Consider the following 27,418-nt stretch of genomic DNA (forward strand, 5'->3'; position numbering starts at 1 on the left):
TGTTAACAGCCTTGCCTGGCTTCTGGTGATGAAGACTTCCTGGGACACCTCTGGATGTGCCTTTTCCCCTTCATCCTGAGGCTGACCCAAGTGCCCAGGCAGCAGCCTCTGCCTGATGCAGTGCATCCAGGCCCCCCTGCCCACCCCTCCCAATGGAAACCATTAGCAGCACCAGAGTACGTGTGTGCGTGGCTGCTACAGGTTCGGTTCACTAGGAAAGCTGACTGCCCCCACCGTGAACTTAAGGGTAGCTCACTGCTGTCTTCAATCTGCCAGCCATCAGTTCCAACACACGCTCCCCTTTCCCTGCATTCCCAGCCCAGCTCTGTGTCCAAGGTAAGCTGAAGTGGAACATAAAGTGAATGCACTTAAAACACCCTCCCCCAGGTGATTTTCCATTGATGCAGCAGGCTCACTAATTGCAGGAAGAGTGATTACCCTTTCAAGAAAGAAATATAAAACTTGATTACTTTGAATGAGTGTTAGTGAAATGCGGTTCTGATCCCAGCTGGGCAGAAATTGTGTTTCAGTAAGACTTTCTAAAAATGCTCCCACAGGATCAGCATAGGGAACCACAGGCCTGTCTGTGACCGCTTCTATCCAGTGTATATTTGTGATACTCTCAAAAGGGGGACTGAACTCTCCATCCCAGATGCTTAAATGTGGCAGAGTCCCTTTCTCCCGTTACTCGTGTATGGGAGCTGAGATAGAGCTCATACAAGCTCACCAATGTGAGCTGTACAGAATGGAGAAACAGGTACCCAACGTGAACGGGATGTGAAGACCAGCAGACAACCTTTAACTGCAAGCAGGAAAATAATCTGCATCAAAACTGGCCTCCTCTCTGAAGTCAACTGCAACATGCCCATAGTACAGCTGCATTGTCTTAAGAACATCTAGACTGTACTGTTGATTTTTTGTCTCACTACTTTTCCGACAGTGTAAAGTGGACAGAAGAAAGAATTGCACAAAAATTAGATGGCAACCCTAACAAATGCTATAGTGTTATTTTGTAACCAACACTATTTACTATTGTTCTTTCTTAAATGGAAAGTGCAGGTTTTTTAAAATGGGCTGGTGCAGGTTACACTATGTTGTGAAGTGTATGGATATATGTATATCATCAAAATGGGTGTATATACATATATAGGTAGATGGAAGGATGTTTTTTTACAGTCAAGTCTTTAAACAGAGCAAATAAATCGCTTCTGCATTTTACTATGGAGTGGTCAGGTGGATTTAAGGATGAATTAAGCAAGCTGTAAATTTAAGAATAAACTCACTCTGTGGCCTGAAAGTAATTATTATAACCAACATGGTAACTTAATCTCACAAAAACACGAGTTTATTAATAGGTGAAGGAGCTGAAGAACCACACAGTCCATCCAGCCCTCTGATAGTTTCCTAATCTCAGTTACGAAATTCAATGCTGCAGTACTTTTACAAGGTACATATTCTCAATTAGTGAATGTTACAGAACATAAACATGAAGTGAATATTTGTATTAATGAGATTCAAACAAGTCAACTGAAAGAAGTATCAACTCTAGTTATAACACATGGTGAAAAGAATCAAATTTGGAATGTGATCATATATACTGTTGTACATCAGACAATATGTACACTTTCATATTGCATGACATTCATAGCATATTCATAGAAAAGTCAAACTAAATGATGGCTTAAAAACTTATCACTGAAATTTGCTTGCTACGTTTTAAAGTGTTGATATTGACTGAGTTAATATTTTCATTGTGTAAAAATACTGTATATAGTAGAAACCCTTCAGCATCTTCCACATTCAAATAAACGAAAGTTACAGCTTGGTATTTGGTGTTCGACATCTCAAATTAAATGGCCGATTCTTTCTAGCCTTCAGAAGGAAAAACAAATAGTGAATATGCTCAATCTGGTTTGACTAGTACATTTCTCTCTTGAAGACCTTGCTTCTGGCATCAGAGACTAACATCTACCTCGTCTGAGGTGTGGCTGGGAATACTAAAACATCTGAACACGGTTAAAAAGGTGGAAAGTCCATAGCCATTCTACACACTTTCATTTATTGTCTGGACAATTAAAGTACAAATAATTCAAACACAACAAGGTTATGAAAAAAACATTTACAATACTTTCCCTCAGAAATGATCTAAACTAGCAAGGTTAACATGAAGTCATTCATTATAACTAAAGTATACAACTGCCTGGTCCTAAGAAAGATTTTTTAAATTATTATTATTATTCAGATAGTAAAACACATCGTAGAGAAAAGATTCTGACATGCCTTCCCCACTAATGCTTAGCAAATGCATCAAAACTTTCCCAGCAAACTGCGCTCATTCATAGCAGATGATGTATAAAGGTTTCCCTGAACATTGAATGAGTGTTCCTTTAAACTAAAATCTAACATTGTTAAAGTAAAAAACTGATAAAATTATGATGCAGCCTTTGCTTTTTAGTTATTTGTCTACTACAAAAGTTTGCCTCTTCAGTGTGAAAAAACAATACTTAGTCTACATGCAGTTAGTGGGTATAGCATGGAAAAAATGCACAAAATAAGCACAAGTTATAAATAACCATAACGTTTTATTACCATTAAGACTAAACTTGTATTGAAAAGATTTTATATAACAAGACAAGAAAAGCAATAGCAAATTTAACTATCAACTAGATTATGCATAGCGAGTAACTGTTTCTAGTACTCAGGGAAGAGCATGACCCTTTTTTGTTTTAAATATATAACCGTACAAAGCACAAACATACTAAAATGATCAGTGCACTGGACATGGGAGAGCACCCCCTCAGTCATTTTGTTCCCTTAGCTCTGTTTTCCCCAATCTGAATTACATTAAAATAAAGACCCAGTTGTTTTCTTTTCTACTGTGCAGTAAGAAAAAATATTCACAACAAACATGACAATATATCAAACAATATTTCTACACAAGTTACCTTGATACCTCTGTCACTTAAGTATCATAAGAAAACATTTTAAGACATATACAAACAAAACTAGCAAAGTGTTACAACTTATAATAAATTAACCAAAAGAAAAAATAACTTTATATATATATATATTTATATTATATATACACATACACACACAACAAAATGACACAATAATATGCTTCTTCCCATAGTTTAAGTAAACAAATAAGTAGACTAGCCAAACTAGCTATATTTGATTTTGGCCATATGCATCACATCGGCAATTAAATAAATAAGTGTTTCAAGCAACATAAACAGTGTTCCAAATGTGCCAACACAGCCCAATTATATTAGCTTGGGCTATAAAGTGAATTTGAAAATTCTTAACAAATTTAAAGCAAATGTATTTTTTTCTAAACACATTACATTTAACTATGATACTAAGATATGTAAATAATTTTGTAGCACCTACTGCTCAAACCAAGGAAGTTTTTGATCAAAAAATTAATTTTTTTAACTTTTGTTCTGCTGATATCCCATACTGATGACTTAAAGAAAAACCGTCTTGCAACTCATCTCCTTGCTTTTGGGTTTTGACTGTGGGTAACTGCGTGCCTGGGAAGAACACTCTCCCGTACTGTATTTAATATTTTTATTACATGCTATGAAAAGATACGAAGATCATCTGTTTGTAGCCCATCCTTCAAAAAACAATCTACTAATCCAGTTTAAAACACACATCTTGATCTCTAAAAAGTTACCAGTGCAGTATGAACATGACAAAGTTGTCAATTTCCCCTAAATTAGCCAGTCAAAATATTTTTTCTCAAATCCAGATTCTCTTGTAAAAATTCTTTATATTTTATAAAAATAGATTTTTCTTGAAACCCATTTTCAGCAAAGAGACCACCTCTTTGGCAACATTGTTAATGTTATTTAAATTGTTATGTCATCAGGTATCCCCCGTTACCCCATTCCCTAACAGAAGACTGTTTAGTTCACATGATACAAAAGAAAAAAGGAAAAATAAAAAAAGTTGCAAAATTATGTTCTTCTTTTTTGCAATTTTTATTGTTCCTCTTTAATTTGCGTGGGGGGTTTACCAATCTGATTCAATCAATGTTTTGAAAAAACTGAAAAGAAAACAAAAATCTTTTTTTCTCGCTTTTAATCCCATTAGTTCGTAAAAATTGTTTTTTGTTTTATTATTTTTTCAAATGAGTGAATGGTCATCTTAAAAAGACCCACCTTCAAGGAAGGTAGTAAAACTAGCTGGCCGGGTAAAAATCCCTGCACATTGTTATCTATGTATATTATATTCAACAACGACAGCTATGAAAGAACATTCAATGCATCAAAGGTTTTTTTTTTTTTTCTAAGCATTATAAAATCCTTTCCTGTTCCTCACAGGATATCCAATGTTTTAATACTTAGGCAACACTGGCTTATAAAGTCCATGGTTGAATATAAGCCTTGAAGAGTTTTTTTTTTTGTTTTGTTTTGTTCGTATATATATTTATATATATATATTTTAGTAAGTAAGGATATGAAATTCAGGATTTGTGGGTTTTATTGGTTTTAAAGGAAACTTGCAATACTCTGTCTCCTAAACGGTATCCATTAAGGCTGGCAATCGCCATGGCAGCTTCGTCGTAGTTGGTCATGGTGACAAAGCCAAATCCCTTGCACTTGTTGGTGTTGAAATCACGGATCACCTTGACATTATTGACTGCTCCAAAGGGACCAAACAACTGCCACAGCACGCTCTCATCTGAGTCGGGAGACAAGTTGTAGACGAAGATGCACCATCCAGTCCCAGTGTGACCAGGGATATTCATTCCGACAAGGCTCGTCATACCATCAATTGTGATCGGAGAAAACCTACCGAGCAAAAAGAGGGGTCTATTCTAAATATATCTCTTAGCACGAGCTATACGGGTCCAAGACTTTAAAATAAATAAGCTGATGTTAATGAAGGTTCTGGATCCTGTCCCTGGAAGATGACCACAGAGCCACTCTTGCTCTCTAACTCCTACTGAAGTGGAGGGAAGCTGTACTGAACAAACACACCAAATCCGGGCATAAATGCATCTCCCTCCAAGGATAAGCCCTGCTTAGATGTGTACAAAGTCCTCATAAAAGAAATGCTTAAGGACAATCTGAGTCAAAGAGGGCCTGCACATGCTGCGATAAACAAGAGTTCATTTAAAAAGGCCTGTAGGAATTTGCCGCTTATTTCCGTCACCTAAATAAGTTTCAGGACAAGGGAGATTTAATGCTTTACCTCCTACCAGTTTGCAGTGAAAAACCCCAAGCAAACTTCAAGACCTATTTTTAAAGATTAATATGAAATGCCTTTGTCAGGATTCAGCTATAACAGTAGCCTCTTCAGCTAAAAATACTATTAGAGAGACGTCTCTAAGTGGCAGAATTTGTTTCTCCTCCTAACATGGTCCATAATTGACATACACTGGGAAAAAATCCAGGTAATAAAAAAGTCCTAAAGCTGGCCACATAGGCAGCAATTTTTATTGCAGAAGGTTTATGCAGCAATTGTAGAGTAAGTAGAACATAAATACAATTAATGAGCAGATCAACTGATACCTTCACAATGCGAGGCTTCGTGTCCGTAACAAGCTCTTGAGTTCTTCAAAATAGTCAGTGTGGACTGACAAGCTCCTAGAATGCAATACAGCACCCTAACTTTCCTCCCTCATTGTCCTTTGGGACTCATGTTCTTCAACTTGAACATCCAAATTGAGCAGCTAAAGCCAGGTGGTATTGTTTAGGAACAGGGAACCTTTACGGAATAACAAAGGCTGGGCAGGATCCATGGAGATCATCTGATCAGCCTCCTGCTCCAAGTGAGGCAAACCTCTCAAATGAGGTCTCCTACTCATGGCTCTGCAGAGGGAAGTTTAGCAAGTCTCCACAGACAGGAACTCTGCTCCTGCAGCCCCTGCTCCAGGGCTCCATCCCCACTGGGAATGATTTTCCCTTATCCTCAAGCTGAATTTCCCCTGCTGCAACTTGTCACTGCTGACTCCTGTCCTCTCATAGTTGACCTCCAAGAAAAGCTCGGCCTTGTCTTCTTTCTAATGGCCCTTGTAGGCAGCTGAAGGCAGCAGTCAGGGGCTAAACTCTACATTTGCCTTTCCCAATTTCCACCACATTCCTCCAGCTTTTCAAGGTCTCCCCAGTGGCAGCTGTGGCCAGGAGCACAGTGACTGCCCCTGCTCCCTCACCAATTTAGTGTCACCCGCTAATGCGAGGAGGGTGCATCGCAGCCCATGACTCAGGTTATTAATGAAGATGTTAAGCAGTATCAGCCCTCAGGATCAACATAATTTTCCTTTCATCACTGTGAAAAAAAAATGACATGCTTTCTGAAGCTACACTTTGGGATATGTTTTAAAATAACAACTGCACAGAGGAAACGTCTTAATAAAAACCCAGTTTCACATGTACCTTCAACATGACGAGTTTTAATACCAGAACAGAATAATAATTCCTAAGGATTTTCTGAGTGATGACTGAGGGAGCAGGAGGAGGGAAAGGAGGGACTCTGTTGCTGAGTGAGCTCTTGTGCTCTCCAAAACTTTTTATACTTGTAATAATTTCCACACACATTTAGCAATCTGCATGATATTATGCAGTGTATATTAAATAACCATAAAAGAAACTACACACTTGATGGCTGCTCACCGTTCTGTTAACTCCTGATGGCACTTTCTATGTATATTTAGCAGAAAAAAAGATATATATTCCAAGTGTCTTAAGCTGAGGATCATCACTGGGGTGTAGCTACGCTGTAAATGAGCAGTTCACAAATGCTCACAGCATCCGATCCTCGGGAAGGTTTGCAGACAGTTTATTAAAAATATGTGGCAATTTTCCAACTCAACTTCACTTTTGCAAATCCTCATCTCAACATCTTTCAGTTTCTCTCCCACATACTGAAACCAGTAACATTATCATAATGGTTCAGCATGGAAAGATGGCTGGACAAGGCCAGCGCATGCTGCTCCTTCCACCGCAGGTGGGACCATAAATAAGGCAGCCAGGGATTGTACAAGCCAACAGCTTCAACTCATTTTGAGATTTGGAAGATGGGACTTTAGGCCCATTGCTGGCCAGTGCCGACTGTGCCAGGAACATACCTAAGCCAGCAAATGCTGCTTTTCTGAAAGGTTTAAATTTAACACCAAGTACAACACTAAGGGATGCACTAGCCTGTAAGTAAGGGTGTTGTTAAATCTGTACAACGCAAAGCTCTGCATGTCACAGTATGTTATAAGGTTTTGCATTTTTAAGAAATGCTGCACTGATGTAAAGGGTTAAAGTTTCCTATAGTTCATGGACAGCAGCTTTTCCCTGGAAACCTTCAGGAGCTATGCAGCTTTCAACTATTTACGTACCATGAGCACAGCAGCTGCTGTAAAGCCAACAAAACACGCACAAAACTGGTGCAAGTGTATTGACACAAATACAAGATCACCTATTGCATAAGTAGCTTTGCTACTAGCAAGCGATCTGAAATTAGCCTCAATAAAACCTTTTTTCCACATCAGCACATCTCATTTTCCATCAGTACCACTCAGTTAGCACAGGGAAAGAAAGGGTCAATCTCCTGTTTCAGAAATTATCAATACGGTACTTTTTGTGATCCCAGACCTATAAATTCAGGGTTTGCTAGTGCAAGTACAAGTTGCCAAGGTTTGCTGAGAGGAGATAAGAACTAATTTAAGATGCCTACAGAATGACTTAAGCACTGCTGTGATTTCAGACTAACACTGCAGACTGAATGTTAAGAAAGCAGATACACAACCTATGAAGGCAGGTAACTTGCTTTTTCCCTCTGCAGTCACATGAAATCAAAATGCAAACCCTCACTGGTTCAGTCTAAGCCCTGTTTGTCCTGCACCACACATCAGTGCAAAATGCCATTGCCAGTGCAATTCCAGGGAAGCAGCAGCAGCAAAAACCCAGGGAAACCTCCCAGAACAAACCCATCCTTCTGATACGACTTATACCTGACAGACACCCGAGGCCAAGAGTTATACCATGCTTTTGACAAAGTATCAAGGAACAAAGGAGATGGGAGAACACAGGAGAAGCGATGTGTGATAAAATCAGGTGGTAAGTTCTGACTCACCTTATCCCCATCCCCACTAAGGATACTGCAGATGTAACAAATGCACAAATGAACACCAGCAGTGGTGCTCTGTTTTGACTGTTGCTTTTGTAAGTGCTCTCAAGCTTTGAGATCTGTACAATGGCTACCGTGGCAGGAGCTAAAACCCACGTTGCTGTCTACTACTAGCTAGTGTAAAGATATACTTACCATACCTTTTTTACAGGATGAGCTTCAAATAAAAGCTCAAATAATTTTCAAGTGTGGTGAGTAGACCATTTCAGGTGATTAAGTAGTATTTTCTCATCTTAATTGTGGGGGATTGCTGGACATCTTATGGTAACATCAGGAATAAGACTACACCTTGATTTTGCTGTAAGGGTCGCTCGCGTTGATTTGTGCCATTAGAAGAAACACTAACAACACAACTCGTTTTAGCTATCAGATCAAACATACTCATGAAACAGCATAAATGTTCACAAATCAGCCGAGCTTTCACACATGCGTGCACGTACAAACACACAGCTATTTTAAACAAAAAAAAATAAAATTTCAAGGACTGAAAAAAAAAATTCAAAGTATTAAACCTGTAACAAAAGAAACTTCGGGCTGATTGAGGTGCAACACAGCTGTGTTTTCAAGTCAAACATGATGCCAGATGCGGGACAAAGGTGCTCTTGACTGTGAGATTGAGACAACAGCAGCCTAATTCTGGTTTTGACTTAAGTTTTCAATTATCAGATCAGAGATTTGTTAAAAACTCAATAGTTTTGATTCTGGAAAAAGCATCATTTAGCAAAGCAACTGCAGTTTGAATGCTTGTAGCTGTTGCACCTAAACCATTTGAGAAGCCCACCTGTAAATAAAAAATAAAAAAAAGGTTGAAAAGCCCCACAGAACTTGGGCGTGAGGCCTTTAAAGTAACAAAACCAACTGAAGTCCAAACTTAAAAAGAATTTGACATGCTGGTGGAAGAAAAGAAGGAATAAAAAAAATAAAGTTAGTGAATTAAAAAAAAAATAAATTGTAGCACCAATCTGTGCCAACACGGACATCTGGCAATCTGTGGAATTCTAATTACCTCTTTACGCCATAGGCCATATTAAGCAAATTGTCCAGCCTGAAAAGAGAAGGAGGGTCTTTGGGTTAATGTCTCACAGATGGCAAGATCGCTCAATGGAACTATTATTAATAGCGTTCCATTTTCAAAGAAGAAACGTTCAACAAGTTTCCCACACATCTAAGGAGCCTAACAACTCCCGGCCTGCTTTGTTAAGTCTGAGGTTGTGCTTAAATTTCCACCACAGCATTTAAAAGCCTTTTTTAACTTGTCTACCGTCTTAGAGAAAAACTTAATCTCCAGTTTTAAAAAAAAAAAAAAAATCCCCTTAGGGTTTGTCTTTTTTTTTAAACAGTATTAGTATGAAATTTTTGCAAGTAATTCAACTGCTTACCTTATATTTACAGTTAACTTGGAAATAAAATGTTGAGTCCAAAATTGCTGGAACTGGAAAAATTCTTAACTCTAATTGCTTTTACATAATACGCTGTCCCCTTTTTATTATATATATTTAGTATTAATCCTTCATGATATGTCAATCTAAATGACCACCAAATTTTGCAGAATATAATCATCTGCTTTCCATGGCAGCACAATAAAGTCCTTCTATCCATGGAATGATTCAGTGATAACCTCAATGGACACAGCTGCGTGCCAAAGACACAAAAACAAGCGTAAATTTAATGTATCCAATGACTGACTTTTTATGATCTTTAATTCATTAGCACTTTTCATCACTGACAAACTAAAATTACTTTTGAATAATTCTCTAAAGCCAGTGTGCAACTCAGTTATGCAAATATGTTCAAGTTTTCTTTTTATTTGAAAGCTAGGTTGCCTGAAAACTATTAAGTATAAAAGTAATGGGAACATCATGTATTGCTAACTCTGGCTTATGCATCAGATGGAAACAGTATATTCCGGATGCAAAGCGTAAAACATCCCCAAAAGCATCTGAAGAATCACACCAAAGACTAATACAAGGTCTCTTTATACTAAGAGCAGATATCTCAGGCTAATAAATTTAATGATACTGCTTCTGACTGGAACAGACTCAGCTTTTTTCCTGCTACCAATCCACTGTCATTAACATCAAAGTCTAAGCTGCATCAAAACTGTAGTAATACAGCAGAAAATAAAAGCATTACCAAAAACGAGAGAAAGAACAGGATAGTCACTGCTCATTTGATTATCCGTGTAACTCTATTCTGTCCTCCATTTTTCTGGGAGCCTTCATGAGATCTGATTGTACAGTACTTCAGCTGTTTTAGTAAATACAACATGACTACTGCTGTCAGCAGTTTTTCCTCCTCATTCTCCAGGAAAGAATATTTAATTTTACAAAGAAAATCAGGTCAGCCTACGCAACTAAAGCACATTTTCCTGCACAGCACCTGCCCCACATTGTCGTCGCTGGTAGAACTTCAGTTCTTTTCCAGGTAATTACCTGAATCTCTGAGCCTGGTGGTGAAGTGGTCCAGGGTAGCGTCTGTTGGGAGACTGATACAGCTGTGAAAGGAGTGCCTGGCTTGTTTTCTGGCTGGGGTTATTGGCAAACTTCACAGTAATTGGTTCTGTAGCACCACTAGGCTTCTGGCCATTTAGTCCCTTTATGGCTTCTTCTGCCTCTATTCTCTTATCAAAACGGATAAATCCCACACCTCGAGAAACCCCTGGGAAGTAAAAACATGTGAAGAGATGAGTATTTGCAGGAACAGCCTCATCCCGGTAACACACAAACTGAATGGTGGTTTTGACTTCACAGAATACACAGTTTCCAAGTTAAGGAAAGTCCTGTAAAGAAAAATCCTCTTCCTAATCTGTAATCTCCAAAGTCACCCCTATCACATTTAACAATGACTTTAAGTAAAAATGTTCTGCACTATGAGATTCCCTCATTAAAGAGGCAGCAACTGTATACCCCCGGTTATGTTTGTAAAGAACTGGGTACTGCATTTTACACTAAAGGAATACTGTCCTAAAACCCAGCAGCAAGCAAGCATTTACAATTTTGCCATTCCCAGAAAAACGTGCACATATCAAGAAAAGTTATCTTTTAACCTGTGACTTGATCAACCAGAATCCGTGAGGTGATGATGCGCCCATATTGTGAGAATAACTGCTCTAATTCTTTCTGGGTCATGGTTTTCGGAAGGCCGCTGACATACAAGTTTGCATCTCTGATGGATGCTGAACTTGGACGGGCATATGACACCTATGGAGAGAAGGAAAAGTTGTGTTAGTGAGCTAGAGCCACCCTCTGCATTTTAGACAGATAATTTCCTGTTCCTTCACAAGCCACAACCCCTGAGTTCAGACATTACCTGCTCTGCAAAACCAACAAAGCCAGGAGAGGCTGGAAGAACAAAGGAAGAACTACAGAGACCTTAAAAACAGACACAGGGGTTCTCTAAGTGCAATCATAAAATAACTATTGTTCAGAGGTAGATAAATGTGCAACTTCCCACACAGGGCTTTGTAAATTTACCCCCACTGGTGTGGGTGTATGGATGATTTGCTGGAGCCAACCTCGAACTCTGAAGATCCAGCAATGTTTTTCTTTTTCCCCTCCAAGTGTCTGAAACAGATCAGGTTATTTGCAGAGTGATCTTTTGTGCTCTCTCTCTTTGTGTTTGCATCCTGAGCTGGCAAGATCTGTTCTGGATGAACAGTAAAGTACTGGTGAAATTAGACTAAATGAACATCTGCTCAGGGAGCTGTATACTGACACTCATTGTCGTATCTGCAATTTATCATGAGAAGTTCCCTTGTACTATAAGCCCAGAATCAGACCATAAAATATTATAACCAAGCAAACAAGAAAACCTAGCTGTGGCACTGCATGTATGCTGCTGGAAAATTACTAAATCAAGACTCTTAACTGCTCTTCTACCTATGAATCAGATTTATAATTATAATATGTGCATAAAAAGCCTTCTGCACTTTTAAAATAATATATACATTTAGAATACACACATTTAACATCATAAAAACACTTCCTGGATGAAGTCTAATGGCAGGTATTCAGCACAGATCATGAATTGCTTTGCAGCACATCTCAAACAGCACTGGAACCAAACCTGAGTATTCTGCACTTCATTTTGATTTCTTTCAATATAAACAGATCAGTACACTCCTGCATTATGTCTTAAAATGTGTCTTGGAAGGAAGAAGGGGGGTTCCCATCATGAATACAACACATTCAGCAATTGTCTTCCCCGTTCCTGAGGCTCACCCTGAACACAGATCATGTCAAATGGATGTCTATGTGTTTTATGTGTCAAAGAGTTGTCTTTATGTGCTCCACACCTAAAAATAGATGTTGACTCAACACAGAAAATTATGTTAATGACTAATATTTGCTTCCACAATCTCCTCTGCATAATAGCAGACAAACTCCAAAGATTCTAGATTTTAAGGGGTTTTTTTGGTGATTTCTTTATAACTTACATGTTTGTACATAACCTTTTAAATCTAACATTTACAGAGAAGGCTAGAGAGAGGAGGTGGAAAAATTTAGGGAAAGAAATATGAAAAAGAGGTTCAATAAAACATTTGCATCAAGAGAGGCAAGCTCAGGCAGGCACACAGCACAAAGGCACAAGTAGACATAAGGAACAGAGAAACCTTCAGTGCTGAAAGGAAGAAGGATATTGAGGTGGAAACTATTTTGTGCCTCAGCGATTCAGGACCTCACAGCCCATGAGCTCCTGATGGGGTGCAGCATTTCCATCACTTAATTGCTGTTCCTGAACAGCCCTTTGACATGCCAGGACCAGAACACACACAGCACTGCTTGGTTTTTACGTAACAAAGCTCAAGCCAGGTCTTTGGGAACACCAGGGACAACCATGCCTACAGCTCGGTTCAGTGATCTCCTGTTGGTTGTTTCTCACTTATATCCCATGTTGGGGCATTTGGAAAAGCAGACTCTCCCTCCCCACTCTGTAAATGCCTTACCTTGAGAGGGTACTGTAAGAGTTCAGATACCTACAGTTTAACCTACTTTAGGAATAACAGTTTAAAAAATACATAAGAGCCTCCCTGGAGCAGGGGTAGGGACCTTACCTATTCCTCAAAACTGAGAACAGCAAAATTATTAAAGTTCCTGGGAAAACAGCCAGGGGTTTCCTTTGGGTTTCTCACTCTGGCACATTCATTAACCAAATGCCACATTACAGCGAGGATGAAAAGTGTTGGGATATGTAAAAAAACCACCACTTCCCAGAGCATAAGTGCCTGACATTTTATATACATATATATATACTTCTACTCTCATGGGCCTTGCAGACAGGCAGGGGAAGGAGAGGCTACCTGCACTCCCAAGCCCCCCATGTGAACACCTATCGCTGCTCAGGTCTAGTTTTTATTTCCTCCCGCAATCAAACATTCAGGCTGCAGGGGAGCCTGAGCCAAAGAAAGAAGCTGCCAAAAGCAACTCAGCCGTCTTTAATATCAAGGAGAAAAGGTTGTGAGCTGAATGGACTCAAGGCTAGTAATGTCAATTATTTATCTGCTTTTGAATCTTTTTCATCTTCCCTCTCAGGTCAGCCAATGACAAATCGATCGGTTAGAGTGTGCCATCCTGCTTTCAAGCTATTATTCAGTTAGTGCTGAGGACGGGATGTCTTCCCATGTGTGAGCTATCAAAGGAAGAAATCGCCCACCCTGACCCTCCATCACACCAGAAGCTCCTTATGCTGCGCAAGTTAAAATGGGAGCGAAAACCAGTTCCCATTTTATCACTGAAAACTGCAAAGCACTGTGTGAGGATACTGCATTAATTCTTTATATTCACACTTAAGAATGATTTCTTTTTTTTTTTTTTGCTCGCTCACGGCAGTGTTAGCACCCTGTAATGAAACAGCGTGTGGAAAAGAATATGGAAGCCTAGCCACCACAAAGAATTCAAATAATGAGTTGGAGAACACCAAACTAGTGTTTGACCCAAGCATTTCTCAGCATTAAAATGTTTGTCCGCTTGTGTGACGGTTGAAGGTCGAAGGACGGTGTTGTATTTCACTGCATAAGATCATTTAGGAGTTCTGTGGTAAAATTTGCAAGGAAGATAATAAAATATTGTACAATTCGTTTTACAGCTTGCTGGCCTCAGATGTTAGTTTCTATAAATACATATATACTAACTGTGAAAAACATTTACTAGGACATTTCTCATCTGACATTGAGCATTAGCCTGTGTAAGGGCTTCTCTTCAGTACAAACAGCCATCTCCAGAGTCTGCACCACTGTCTCAAAACACTACTGCAGTGTCAGAAGGTCCAGCATTTCATATCTTCCATGGTAAAGCACATTTTTGTTCAGTTGCACAGAAAATATCTCCAAGTTCAAGTAATTATCTTCCCTATTGATTTCCTACCACTTTCCCACACAGAAAACTTTTTGAAGAATTTCTAACCTCGAGACTCCTCAGAACGTAAATTGAAGCTGTCTGGCCTTTCCAAGCCAGAGCCCACAGCAAAGGCACCCAGAGGCATGAACGCATCCCATTTGTCCTACAGAACATGTAACAGCAGCCACTGAAACACAGACATTTAACCACTTCACTGCTGCTCACCACGGGAGAAGCCTTCAGCTCACATGCTAATCCTGGATGTCTCCAACATCAAGTCCATTTCTAGATGCCTCCTTGCAAAATTTAACTCCAGTCTGCTCCAAAGGGGAAGCACGCTGTCCTTTCTGGAACGATGTACTCTGCCAGCAGAGCCACCCTGCCCTGGACACAACATCTAAGCAGCAACCAAGCAGCTCCCGTCTTGCAAACACCAACCTGTGTGGATGTTTTGCATCAACAAAACATCTCTGGAGATGTGTGTCTGGCTCTGCCATCAATCACCTGGGGAACATGAGACTAACCAGGAGCCTTGAATCATGGCAGCACAGGCACCCACAGGCCACCAAACCACCTGCTCGTGGTACCTGCAATCCCTGGGACACCTCTTTGGCCACAAGCAGGTAAGGTGCAGTTGTTGTTAAACGACTCCTTGGGCAGCTTCCAAGAAAATCTGAATAACATTCAAAGATACCGGGCTTCTCAGGGACCTTAATTCTGAGACTTTGCTTGGTGTCTTTCCGTGACACGGCCCGAGATACAGGATTTCTTGTGTGAGTTTTGAGGTGAGTCACTTGGCTTTCTTCTGCCTGAGGTCCAATGTAGAATGGGGACAACTCTTTCCTCACTTGCTGCCCCTTATCCCACTGGTACACACTGGAAGCGCTTTAACATAACTGCTCGGAGAGTTTCACACATGTAAATAAGCACAATCTCACTTGTTTCATGCACATACAGAAGTAAAATCTGCTTCACGCAAGTAAACAGGCTATGGCAGAAAGACACATTTCCCCACAGCCACTTCCAGACCCTCACTCGTGTCCTAATTTTGTGCAAAACCAGATTTGAGAAACTCTCCTGCGAAAGCTACGTAACTTTGTCAGAACAAGCACACCCAAAAGCCCTCTGGTCCAGAGGCTGGAATACTTTCACATCCGACGCTTGCACTGCTTTGTCCTTTCTCTTCCCTAAGCCCTTGGCTGGCGGATGCAGGGCAGTGACGATGCACTTTACTGTTGAGCAATTCAATGCCATTTTACCAGGATTAATTATGATTGCAGGTACAATGGTCTACCCCATCAGTTCAGGAAAGACATCCATTGATAATAACCTAGAAGTACTCTCGCTGTATCAAGAGCAAGGCTAAGAGAAATAATTGCTCTGGCTCAGTGGAATGAAAAGGACTGATTGGTCAAACTGAAGCAGTTAAAACAGAGATTGCGATTAAGAGAAGGTGCACAAAATTAAGAGGTAAAGACTGGTGCCTGCTCAAAGGAGCAGAGCCAAAGCTGAACCTTCAAATGCAGCACTGAAAGGTCCTTCAAGCAGCAGCATCATTATGGACACAAAGGTGGAAGAGGGTTTGTTAATAAGCACTACCAAGTCCAAATGGTTACGCAGACAGAGGCTCCTAAAGAGCAAAACCAGAGTAAACTTAGTTGAGGCTTTCCAGGTCTGCAGCACCTTTTAAAGTTCCTTGTCCAAGGCTTTGTCCTGGCGTGCAGCAGCCACTGCAGATGAACCCTCTGACTAAGTCTGAGCTACCCTAAAACAGAACGAGCAATTATCCTAATTTTAAAAGGAACCATGGAACAGCTATGTCCCAAAATCTGCAGCTTGCAAGTCCCTGTAACATAAATTTTCAGGGAAGGAAAAAAAAGGGGGCACAATGCGACTGGACACTTTAAAATGCAAATCCCTCCTTGCCGCAGTCCAATATGCTCAGCTACTCCCACTATCTTCCAAACCCCTCATCTACCCTCTTTTCCTTGCAGAGCATCTAAGCCCCCTCTGTGCCTTGCCCAGATTTCTCTGTACACCCTCTCCTTATCACCTGGCCTTTCACAGCATCCCATTTCTTCACTGGGACAAGAGGCTGCAAGTAGTGTCTGGCAGGCTTGGTAGCAGGTGGCCCCTGGGTAGGCCATGGAAGAACACAGTTGGAAAACACAGGGTTTTTGGCAGAGTACTGCACCAAGAGCACCCAACACCAGAGCTTTGCTACCATCATTACCAGTAATCCAGCATTTTCTGGCTGCAACCCAAACTGTTGTGTTTAACTCTCCCCATACCTCCCAAGCACTTCAGGATGGGGTGCAGAAGATGCAGCTCTTCCCCACCGCTCCCTGCTGCAGCCTCCTCCTCCTCTGCCCTGTGCTTCCCACACCTCCTTCTCTGCTGAGCATGGCTGGAAGGCAATCTTTTTGACAAATGACTTTGTAGGACGGAGAAGTCTGAGGCTGCTGTTATTTGGTTCCCTACAGTGACAGGATGGTTTGTAGTTTTGTGGACAATTACAAGAATTAACATGGACAGATTTAGAGCCTGAGTTTTGTGGAAATAGCTGGCATTTTGAAAAATGCCAGAGAAACCAAGATAAACAGGAAGATCTTTGAGCAGTAATGTTACTACCTTATTTTCAGAAAATGCAGGATTACTTTCTCCCACAGCCTTATTCACTGTATTTTAAACCAGGACCACCCAGACCTATTGATCAAAACAGGAGAATAAAACAAATAAAATTCCACGGTATTTATTCATTTAACTGAAAATTAATATAACTAGAAAAGGCCCCTGACCACAGAGGAGTGATCTGAACTGCCTGGTATTTTATCATCGGATAGATTTGATGGATTTAAAAACTGGAGGTTATCAAGGGCTCAGAGAACCCAGATTCCTCGTCCCCTCAGAGGAGACATCTCCCTTTGCTCCAGCAGCATCACATCATGTACCTGCTCCTGCAAGTGAGGGAAGAAGCAAACCTATTTGTCAGGCAACAGAGAAAAGGAAGGAGAGGGGACACAGGACTGTACTTCAGGGGGTCACTGGCTCTCTTTAGATTTCAAACTTCTTTTCAAAACTGTTCTGCCCTTGTTCCAATGAAGTCAGGTCACCTGAATCCCCAAGTAAATTGTAAAACACTTCTTTCGCATCCTTTGAGACGCTGTCCTTTTTCCGGAGCAAAGCAGCAGTTTAAACAATCTGTAACCCCATGCATCACACATCTTATTTTCCTTCTGATATTTGATGCAACTGAATTGCCAGGCAATCTTCAACAGCAGCAGTGACCTTTCATATGCTTTTATGGATGGGCAAATTTAATTTCTAAAAATAGATTCAATTTCTGGAATATATATTTATTTCAACACACACTGGATCTTCCCTTATTCTAAGCTGTTTTGTAGAATTATGTCAAGCTTTAGCTGTAAAAATAAAGTGAAGCTTTCTTCCTTCACAAGAGAATGATGCTGCTACAAAATGGCGTAAATAAAATATGCACTATGATAAGCTGAGGAGGAACATAACGTGTATAACCTATTACCAAACACATAACACTTCCTCCAGTGCTTTCCCCAAACAGATATTCTGTAAATTGTCACCTCTCAACTTTGACTTGAAAGGGCATCATTGACTTAAATAAAATGCACATAAATATTTTAGCTGCTACGGTGAAAAGGGATTATTTATCATAACAATGAAAGAATAAAAAGAACATTTTTTCAGTTATTTTAGTCCACACATCAGAGCCGACTATGCCTGGCTGTTCTGCTGATCCTGCTATAAAGCCAGTTCCTCCTGTGACTGCATGGCTGTTTTGCAAGGCATCAGGAGAGAGAGAACATTAAGCTGCCACAAAAATGTTACAGAAGTGAAAACGACAGCATTTGGGGCCACATGCAGAAAGTATGTATTATTTTTAAACAGGAATTAAGCCTTATGGGGTCAAAAAATGAGGGCAAATGTAACCCCCAAGAGCCAGCTCATGTTCAGTGTAGGTGTAAGGAACAGCAGAGCCCATGACTGAGCAAAGAGATGGGACACAACCAGCAGGACCACAGTGACCTTGGTAAGCAGAAGTGATTTGCCAGTGTAAAAAGGCATTCACAGATTATTTGTTTCAACTGTCTTTCCATCAGAACAGCTTCCAAAAGGGCAGCCAGAGAAATGCCACCTGCAGGGCTGCAGCTACCCAACATACATGGGCAGAGGCCAAGGTTCAGCCCATCCACCAACAGGACATCTACAGATTGATTCTGGGGCATAAAACCCAACCACATTCACGAAGAAAGAAGAAAAATGTTTAGTTCTTTTCCAGCTTGATGTTATTCTACTATTAAATATTTTCTGGCCTACAAAACTATAAGCCACCAAATTCCTTTCTAGATGTTCTTTCAAGGGAGCCTTTTTTAACACACCAACAGTGCATTTTTAGTAACTGTAAAGGGTATCTACGGCTGAAGTAATCGAGTCTGATAATTAAATACAGTAATACCACAAGCTAAAATACTTCAACTTCATAATGAATGACAGTGAGATGCTAGACAGTGAGATGCAAGCAAGGAGGCTTCAGCAGGGCTGAATACAGTTTCTCATCACCTTGCAAGGTGGAAACCAGGGATGTCCCCAGTGACACAGGTGCTGCTGGCAGCAGTGAACACACATGATTTACCACTCAGCATGAACACTGGGAAACCTTCCCCACCACACTATCAGGAAAGCAAACCTAATCTATTAGGATTTCTAGAAGCAAAGCATAATTAAAAACAAAAAAACAAGGGGATAAAGTGAGGTAATCACATGCAATTCTGCAATGAAAAATGGGGGTTGGAAACTGCCGATTAGACATCTTTGAGGCCAAACCTTGGCTATGGAATAGATTTTAGGCAACTGCATAAAATCTATTTTATTTAAAAAAAAAAAGCCTACACATCTTCCCAGTCATTGAGAAACTTATGTAGCTCCTGTACACATAGGTTAGATCAACCTCGTTGCTGCTTATTCAATTTTAACAGCTTTCAAGAGCTCAACAAGATGTCCTGTATTCAATAAAAGTATTAGCCACTAATAAACACAAAAACCCCAAACCAAACAAACCAATGCATTTCTAAAATTTATACTGAATTGAAAAAAAAAAAAAACACACCAAAAAACAACATTACACAGAACTTTTTGCATGGGAAGTTCTCAGATGAAAATCTTACTAAGGAAAGCATAATGGGTCTGATTTTGCATGTGAGAAACGTATAATAATAATAATAATTGGTGTGGGTTGGAGTTTTTGGAGGCCTTTTTGTAGCTTGTGTAACCTTGGAATATTATGCATGCAATAGCATTGCTCTGGTTCACAAAATAAACAGAGGAAAGCAACATAGGTAATTAGGAAAAGAAATGTAGCACCTTTGCTAAGGCTAAATAATGTTCAAAACTACATGTGCTGCATTAAAAACCGATCTAGATTTTTCAAGTTCCACTGAGTTCTTAATAAAGTATTTTCAAAACATTTTTCCTGATAATGTGCCTTTAAAAGCAATTTCGAGAGCAACTTTTCACTGTAAGCAGAAACTGCTGAGTGCAAGCCTGCAGTTCCACCTGCAGCAGTTGATAAGATGGTAGATTTTGCTGCCTTGCCTTACATATTCCTCAAAGGTTTTCTATTTAACTCTACAAAACCATGCTGTGAGCATTTGGATATATGGCCCACACACATCTGCTGGATGGAACCTGGATGGTCTAGGGGAGGTTTGGAAGTAGCTTTTCCTATGTAGCCCGTGAAGTTACTCTACCACTTTCATAGCTCTCTGCTCTTCACTGATCAAACAGACCAGGGAAAAACCTGCTTGAAGCAATCCACAGAGATACAGTGGAATCCAACAAATATTTTTGCTTTAGGGAATATAATTTTGTCCAAACTTTTAGTGAGAATGGGTATGCACAAATAAAGTATTGACTACAAGATCTGAAATCACTGACATTACTTGAACCGATATTCACTGAAGTAAAAATTCTAGTTTTACCTTCCTTAAACATAAATTTTTGGCTTTGAAATACAAATTAAGTACAGAAGAAAAAATTAAGAAAATGGTGCAAACCAAAAGCCAGCATTCAAATACGATCAAAGTAGTTTCAGATAATTTGAATCTGATCTGCTGTTTGTGCCCCTTCAATTTGTTGATTCACATCCCTTAAGCTGTATTATTTGTCAGAATTTGGGATGTAGAAATCTTCTGTAAGCTGTTTCAAAATAGCTTTATCAGCCATGCAGCAAAAACCGTGACAGTGTAGAAGCTTGCTTTTCTTGTGAGACCACTAAAGAAGGTCATTGAATAACTAATGGTCTATTACAACAATGAAATAAGAGACTTTAGTGGGAAGCCTCCAGCTTTTCAAAGAATAAATCAAATTAAGGATGTAGAAACTGTGGAAAAAACCCTTTTTTTTTTTGAGAGTAACATATTCTAACTTGAGAGAAACATACTTTTAACACCTGACAATGACAGGAGCATCACTAGAACAGCTCCATGTCAAGGTACTTCCCATTAAAATATAAGAAAACATGTAACTTATGAATACTTCACCTGTTTATGGAAAAGGGTATCACTCTGGATGTTTTATTCTACATTTTAGCCTCACTGTCATGCTTTAAGGAGCTTCCTGTTACTTTCCCCTCCCTTTAACAATAGCAGCAATGTCGGAGAAGAGAGATTTTATCTTCTGCCTGTCCTCCCTTGTTCCAAGGAGGAGCTCGTTAGTGCCCTTCCAACAGAGAGTAAAATAGTGATGAAATTGCCAGAAACTGTTTCAACTACTTCCTCCCACTTCCTGAATTGAGCAAAAGGCATTTTATATTGTCTTACCTTTATGGTTTTGGTCTGGAGTCTGAGTCCATTTAAAGTGTTAATGGCTTTCTCTGCATCCTTTGGATCAATGTAGTTAACGAATCCATACCCTAAACTCTGCCCTGTTGAAAGGCAGGAAAGAAAGAAAAAAAGAAAAAAAGAACTCAGTATTTCTCAGCACAGGAACATGATTCCAAGAGTAGAAACACATTTTTCTTATACTGTTCATTTCATCCCTGCTTTCCCTTATGGTCTCTATGCTGTTCTTCACCATTCTGATATCTCCTGAATACAGTGGAAGCCAACATAACTTTAAATTGCTGCTCTGAAGATCCTACTTTAAGAATGAGAAGCAGCAACCCCCCCACCCTGCCTTCCACAGGAATTTACTGAAGAGCACATATGAGGCTTGACAGCAACAGAATTGTGTAATAGTTTTGTGTTCTTAATAAATGTAACTGGCTGACCTGTCAGTAAGGAAGCCACTTCTTAAAAATCATAAACACACACACACATAATTTTGCTACTGTTTATAAACAAGTTTGTAAGTGTTAAAAATCAGGAAACAGCATTTTTACATTAACCTTGAAGGGGCTGACTGAGGAACAGATAACCACCTTTATGTCTCGTTTTACTGCTCAGTGAGCAGCCAGTAAATAGGAGGAGAAAGGACAGCCCAAATTGCAGCAGGGCGAGGGACCACATTAAAGCTCCCCTCCGAGTATTAGAGATGACAGCAAACCCAAACAGTACAACTGCTGCTGCGCATGGGATGGCAGGAGCCCACTTTAGCAGCCAAAATCATTTCAACAGCTTCTGTTTTACCAGCGAGATCTGTGTTTGTGTTTGCAGTGGAAAGAGACCTGGTTAATAACCGGGATAAGTGACAGGGAGCTGGAGGGGCCGCGCTGTCAGCACTACAGGTATTGTGCACACATGGATAAAACTACAGGTCTGCAGAGGGCTGAACCTGCTCCACAGGGATGTTTTCCTGATTCCCAAGTAGCAGCTTTGCAGCATCAGTTCTATTAATACAACATGACAGACAGACGCTTCCAGATCCCTTCCTTTGAGCCTCCTACTGAACTTATTTTTTATGTTTGAAAACCAGAGCAATTCTTAATTTTTTTTTTTGTTAAGGCACATGCACTTAGAAACATACACAGATTTCAAGAATCAGTGAGCCCAAGCAGGCAGGCTAGCAGTCCTGTATTCCAACCACGCTCCTTCTCATACACCCTTCAGTGTATCTGGAGCACAGCAAGCCAAAAAGCAACCCGCCCTTTGGCGCTGATGTGCAGGGGACTGAAATTCTTCTGCTCACAGGCAATGAGAAAGGAAACATGTGAAAATCCCTCCCAAGGAGAACGGCATTTGTGGAGATTTCTATCCACGGGAGCAGCAAGCAGCGACCCAGCTCCTGCTCATCGGGAGAAAGGCGAGGTTGGGAAGGCAGCTGCACACCAAGTGCCTTGATGTCCCCTGGAGGCACAGATCCTGCCTCCCAGCACAAAGCTTTGTTTCTTTGTCTCCTGGACTACAAAAAAGCATCTGTGTGTTTCTCAAAGTCAGACGCCACCAAAAATACAGTGTTTGCTGTAACACAAATACAGGGAGCGCTTCTGTCTTACGAAATCAGATCAAAGCCCTAAAAGCTGCTAACTCTGCGATGGAAGACTTTAAAAATCCATGGAAACACTGCAGTTCATGCCTGAAATGCCCACATACAGGCATAAGGATAAAAAAAATGGCTGTTTTAACCTACAGTACATCCAGGGAGCAATTCCCTCCAATCAATTTAACTTCAGAAAAAAAAGTATAAAAACGTATTTAGTCTTCCTGAAGAGCTAAACAGTATCAATAAAAATATTCTTATCCAAGTTACATGACATTAACCAAGAATAAACTGAAGTCTGCCTGAGCACAAAACCCAGAACAGAAACATTGTAAAGATACTTTCCTTGCCATGCCTTCCTCCTCTTCTTGCCTATCTATTTTATACAGTACCAACTCCTGTGCCTCTGAACACATCAAATCTTTAATGCATTTAATCCTAAACAGTCCTAGGCCAGAAGGAAGCCATCCTCTAGGAGACAAACCTCTTTTTATGCTTTAGGGAGACTCAAGGATCAGAACTTTGATAACCTGCCTTTGTCTTTTCTTTTCCCGTTGATCCTCTATGGACCTTCAGAGATACACAGAGCAGGAGTAGCTAATGCAAGGCCCTGGAATTTATGGCAGGCAGTCCGACCATGGGCTTCCATGTCCAGCCACTGTTATTCTCAAGGCACATGGTCTGACCACTACAATCTAGAGAGTGGCCTTTACCTATCTCTCATACAAACAAACATTCTCACTTCTCACTTGTGCAAGGAAGTCACCACGGATAGCAAACCCACAGACAGCACTAGCAGCAGGGAAGGGAAATAATGGCAATACATGAAAAGAATGATACAGCAATTCCACAGACCATTTACTACCTTGCTCTGAGTTCTCCGGTAACACTGAAGTTATTTAGATATCATCTCTGCTTCTCTCTACCAACTGGAAACAAATATATTTTCTCCAAGGTGAAGGATAATGAATACCAACACTAATAAAGCTGTCTTGTCTGCATGCAGGACTGCAGAACCTGGCTTAAAGAAAACTATTATACTGTCATAGCATTTTCCTTAGAATAATAGGTCTGCAGAAACATGATTTCTTCTTGCTGGTGTATATACCCCTGAATGCCATGAGATATATCAAACTTGTAACAGGATTTAAGGCCTGTTACTCAGAAGCTATTGGTTATGAAATCATATCCAACACACTAATTGCTATATTGGCTAAATAATATTCTCACAAAAAAGGATGGATCTACTCAGCATTTTAAGCACTGAATTTCTGTTAATTCAATAAAACCCCCTTTTATCTTAAAAACTCAAACCCTGTACCCTTTGCAGCCCACTGAGATCTTGGTGCAGTTGTTTCCACCAGCAAATTCCTGCTGCTGCTTTCTGCCATATGCCTCACTGTATCAGTGAAGCTCAAGGGAGGAAATCTTTCATTAAGAGCTTTCCACTTCAGGTTACTTTGTATTTTCAACCATCTCTCCCAAACACTATGGTGCACATGAAGACAGACACATCCCAGTCTCAAAAAACTAAAAAGAAAATAAACTCAGACAAAGCTAATTTGTGAAAAGCTTTATGACTTTAGCAAACATCATAAAGTTTCAGTGTGCTAAACATTTACAGCTAAGAAGCCAAGAAAAAAATTTATACATGCAGCTAAAAATATTATTTTCAAATTCCTCTAAAGAGCAATACACCTTATGTCAGACAAAACACAGACTCTAGATATGAAAGAACTAAAAACTGTTACTGGTAAAAAACCAGAAAGTATTTGTTCCAGAATACAGTAACCAGTATGAACTTCCCTATTTTCTCCATCCTGTACTCTTATTGCATGTACTCCAAAAGGGTAACACTTCTTTGGACACAATCTGGCAGCACAAAGCAAGCAGCTGGACCTCTCAGTGGGATCCCACACAGACACTGTAGTTCATTCCCATGCTACACTTCCCAGGAACAGCACCGTAAATAGTAAATATTTTCTGTGATTTGGAATCCAATAGTTCATCGCATGCTGTGATTCAGTAGGTCAGGCAAGAGATATTTCTAGATGATCCTAAAACAACACCTTGTTACATTGCTATTACCACTGCTCTTTCTGAATGTTTTATCTAGCTGCAGAGAATGTATACTGGACCTCCTATGATCTGGTAAGGAATAGGTCTAAGCAGTAACAGGGTTAGAGATTATCAAGGACTTGACAGTTATAAAAAAAAAAACCAAACAACCAACACCACACAACAAACCAGCTGAAGCCAAGTCCAAGTTGATAATGTACATATTTTGCATTTTAAGAAGTTTCATTTTCAGAGCTGAAAATCATCAGGATTAAAACAAGCCACGAGAACGATTTTTTCCATGTTCTGTTTACCCTGTAACATTTATCCACACATCCCAAAACCTGCAACTGTGAAAAAGACAGTGCCAGAGACCTGTACCTTCCCTTACTGCTTTGTAAGCAAGTCTGCTTAGGCCAATTCCATATTTAAAATAGGAGATAAAGGGAAAATACACAGAAACAAATATAAGTTAGAACAGAAATATCATAAGAAACAAACAACAACAACAAAAAATAATCTCTGGCTAGTAAAAATCAGAATAACAAAAGAATTTTTTTTTAGATTACAGAAAAAAGATCCCTGAATGCTCATCCTGACTCATCAGCAGATACTAATAGTAACAGTACAGAGACAACAGACGTTACGTACACCTGAAGAAGCTACATGAAGTACAACAGAAACTCAGGTGGATGCTAAACAGGAAGTCCTAAAATTATGTATGTTTAAATGAGATGATCTGGATTACATGCATAGATGAGACTCCAAAAAAAGGGGCCAAAGGCTCTCTTGTGATTAACAAATTCCAGGAGCCCGGAGGAAAGACAATTTTGCACTGAAATTCAAAAAGAAAGGACTGGATGACCTGACTAATTACAGGTCCATCGGTCTAATGCTGAGCAAGGCAAAAATTACAGAATATTCAATACTGGACTCTTATAATAAAGAATTATAAGGGGTAATAAAACCAATGTCAATCAAATTAGGTCTCTGGGAAATCGATTCTGTCAAACTAAACTGACAACCTTCTTGATGAGATTACAAGTTTGACCTATAAATTTTAAGAATGTTGATTTAATGGCATTGATGTACTCGGTCTTCTCTAAAGCACTTGATTTGGTACTGCTTATTAATTGACTAAAACAAAATTAACATGGCACACATTAAGTACATTAAAAAAGTCAACAGATCTCTAACTGGGAATTGTGAACAGGAAATCACCAGAAAGATGTTTTCCTACAGGTCTACCTCAGGAAACAGACCTTGGCCCTAAATTGTTCATTTCCACCGGTAAGTGGAAAAAACCCAAACTCCCTGCTCATGAAGATCAACTGCAGAAAGACAGGACAAGAAGATAAGAAAGAACAGGACAGAGCGAAGGTGCAAAGCAATTTAAGTTCCTCAGTAGACCACAAATACATACACTGAGGTAGCACAAAGATTACTTTCTGACAAATGAAGTTAACTGTGGCATACTTTAGAAATGTTGGAATGAAAGATTGACAGAGGCCACATCAAGCCTGCCATGTTGACAAAAGGGTAAAAACAATTCTTCTTGGCACAAAACCCACGCACAATCAAAAAGGGAAAGAAACCCCACCGATTCTGATCTGACTGTGTGCTTTGCTGGCCAAGAGCAGTGTCCAGCCCCGCTGTATGTGCTTCAAGCAAGACACAGATGCCTTGGTGATGGTGCCACTAGAGTTGACTACAGCACTAGAAAAAATTCTTTCAACTGAGATATAGGGGTCAATCTGTCCACCTGATCAAAAAAGTTAAAGTTGAAACTTAACAGTACTATATTAGTGTTCACTTCAAGTACAGATTTTTTTTTTTTTCTTAACAATGTCTGTCCATGGAGTTATATATTCCAAGTCCCATTGCTTGGCAGGTGAAACCAGACTAGAAACAATACAGCAAATGCTGTTTCCTGGGCAAGTAATTTGCTCTGTTTTTGATATTGAAGGTAAGATGAATTTAAGTACCTACCAACCATTTTGTCAGTTCTCCTACCACTGGAAATTCTGGAAGTTTGTGTTTTTTTTTTTGAAAGCTATGCTTTTCTTGCTCAAGCAGGAATTAATCCAGGAAGGTTTTGGCATGATGCATTAAGTGCTCTACAATCTCTTCTACTCTGAAGCTCTACAAATACCACTGTTCCTGCTGTTTGTAGTAGGAACTGTATAAAGAACAATCATTGCCACAAGCAAAGCAGAAGCAAACTCCCTTCTCAGAAAGTCTGAAGCTTTCCTACTGCAGGAAACTGTTTTAATAACAACTTATAGAAGAGTACAACTTTTAATTGCTCACCTGTGACCAGACAGGTTCAAGAAATGTTTAAAAATATCCTTTATATTTGGAAATAAGTTACTGTGGCATTGAACATCACGTTGAAGGACTACGGTCACTACAGTCACTCATGAAAACAAGCACAGAATGGGACA

At 39.8% G+C, this 27,418-nt stretch overlaps 1 protein-coding gene across 13 annotated transcripts in view; it reads right to left on the reverse strand.

Annotated features, from left to right (window-relative positions):
• Window positions 1-1,323: 1,323 nt before the first annotated feature.
• The window catches only part of ELAVL4 (ELAV like RNA binding protein 4), an 82,721-nt gene continuing 56,626 nt past the window's right edge, over window positions 1,324-27,418 (reverse strand). For 9 of the 13 annotated variants that reach the window (XM_064665274.1, XM_064665281.1, XM_064665277.1 and 6 more), the window contains 5 exons: window positions 21,320-21,423; window positions 11,177-11,330; window positions 10,563-10,788; window positions 9,137-9,175; window positions 1,324-4,823 (listed from right to left, as the gene is read on the reverse strand). In XM_064665274.1, the coding sequence (XP_064521344.1) occupies window positions 4,475-4,823; window positions 9,137-9,175; window positions 10,563-10,788; window positions 11,177-11,330; window positions 21,320-21,423 (872 nt within the window). In that variant the 3' untranslated portion in view covers window positions 1,324-4,474. The remainder of the gene's footprint in view (window positions 4,824-9,136; window positions 9,176-10,562; window positions 10,789-11,176; window positions 11,331-21,319; window positions 21,424-27,418) is intronic. The other 4 variants (XM_064665275.1, XM_064665279.1, XM_064665285.1 and 1 more) reach the window with 2 other exon arrangements.

The sequence above is a fragment of the Pseudopipra pipra genome, chromosome 9 (genome assembly GCF_036250125.1).
Source record: "Pseudopipra pipra isolate bDixPip1 chromosome 9, bDixPip1.hap1, whole genome shotgun sequence".
In the NCBI taxonomy this organism is placed as follows: Eukaryota; Metazoa; Chordata; class Aves; order Passeriformes; family Pipridae; genus Pseudopipra; species Pseudopipra pipra.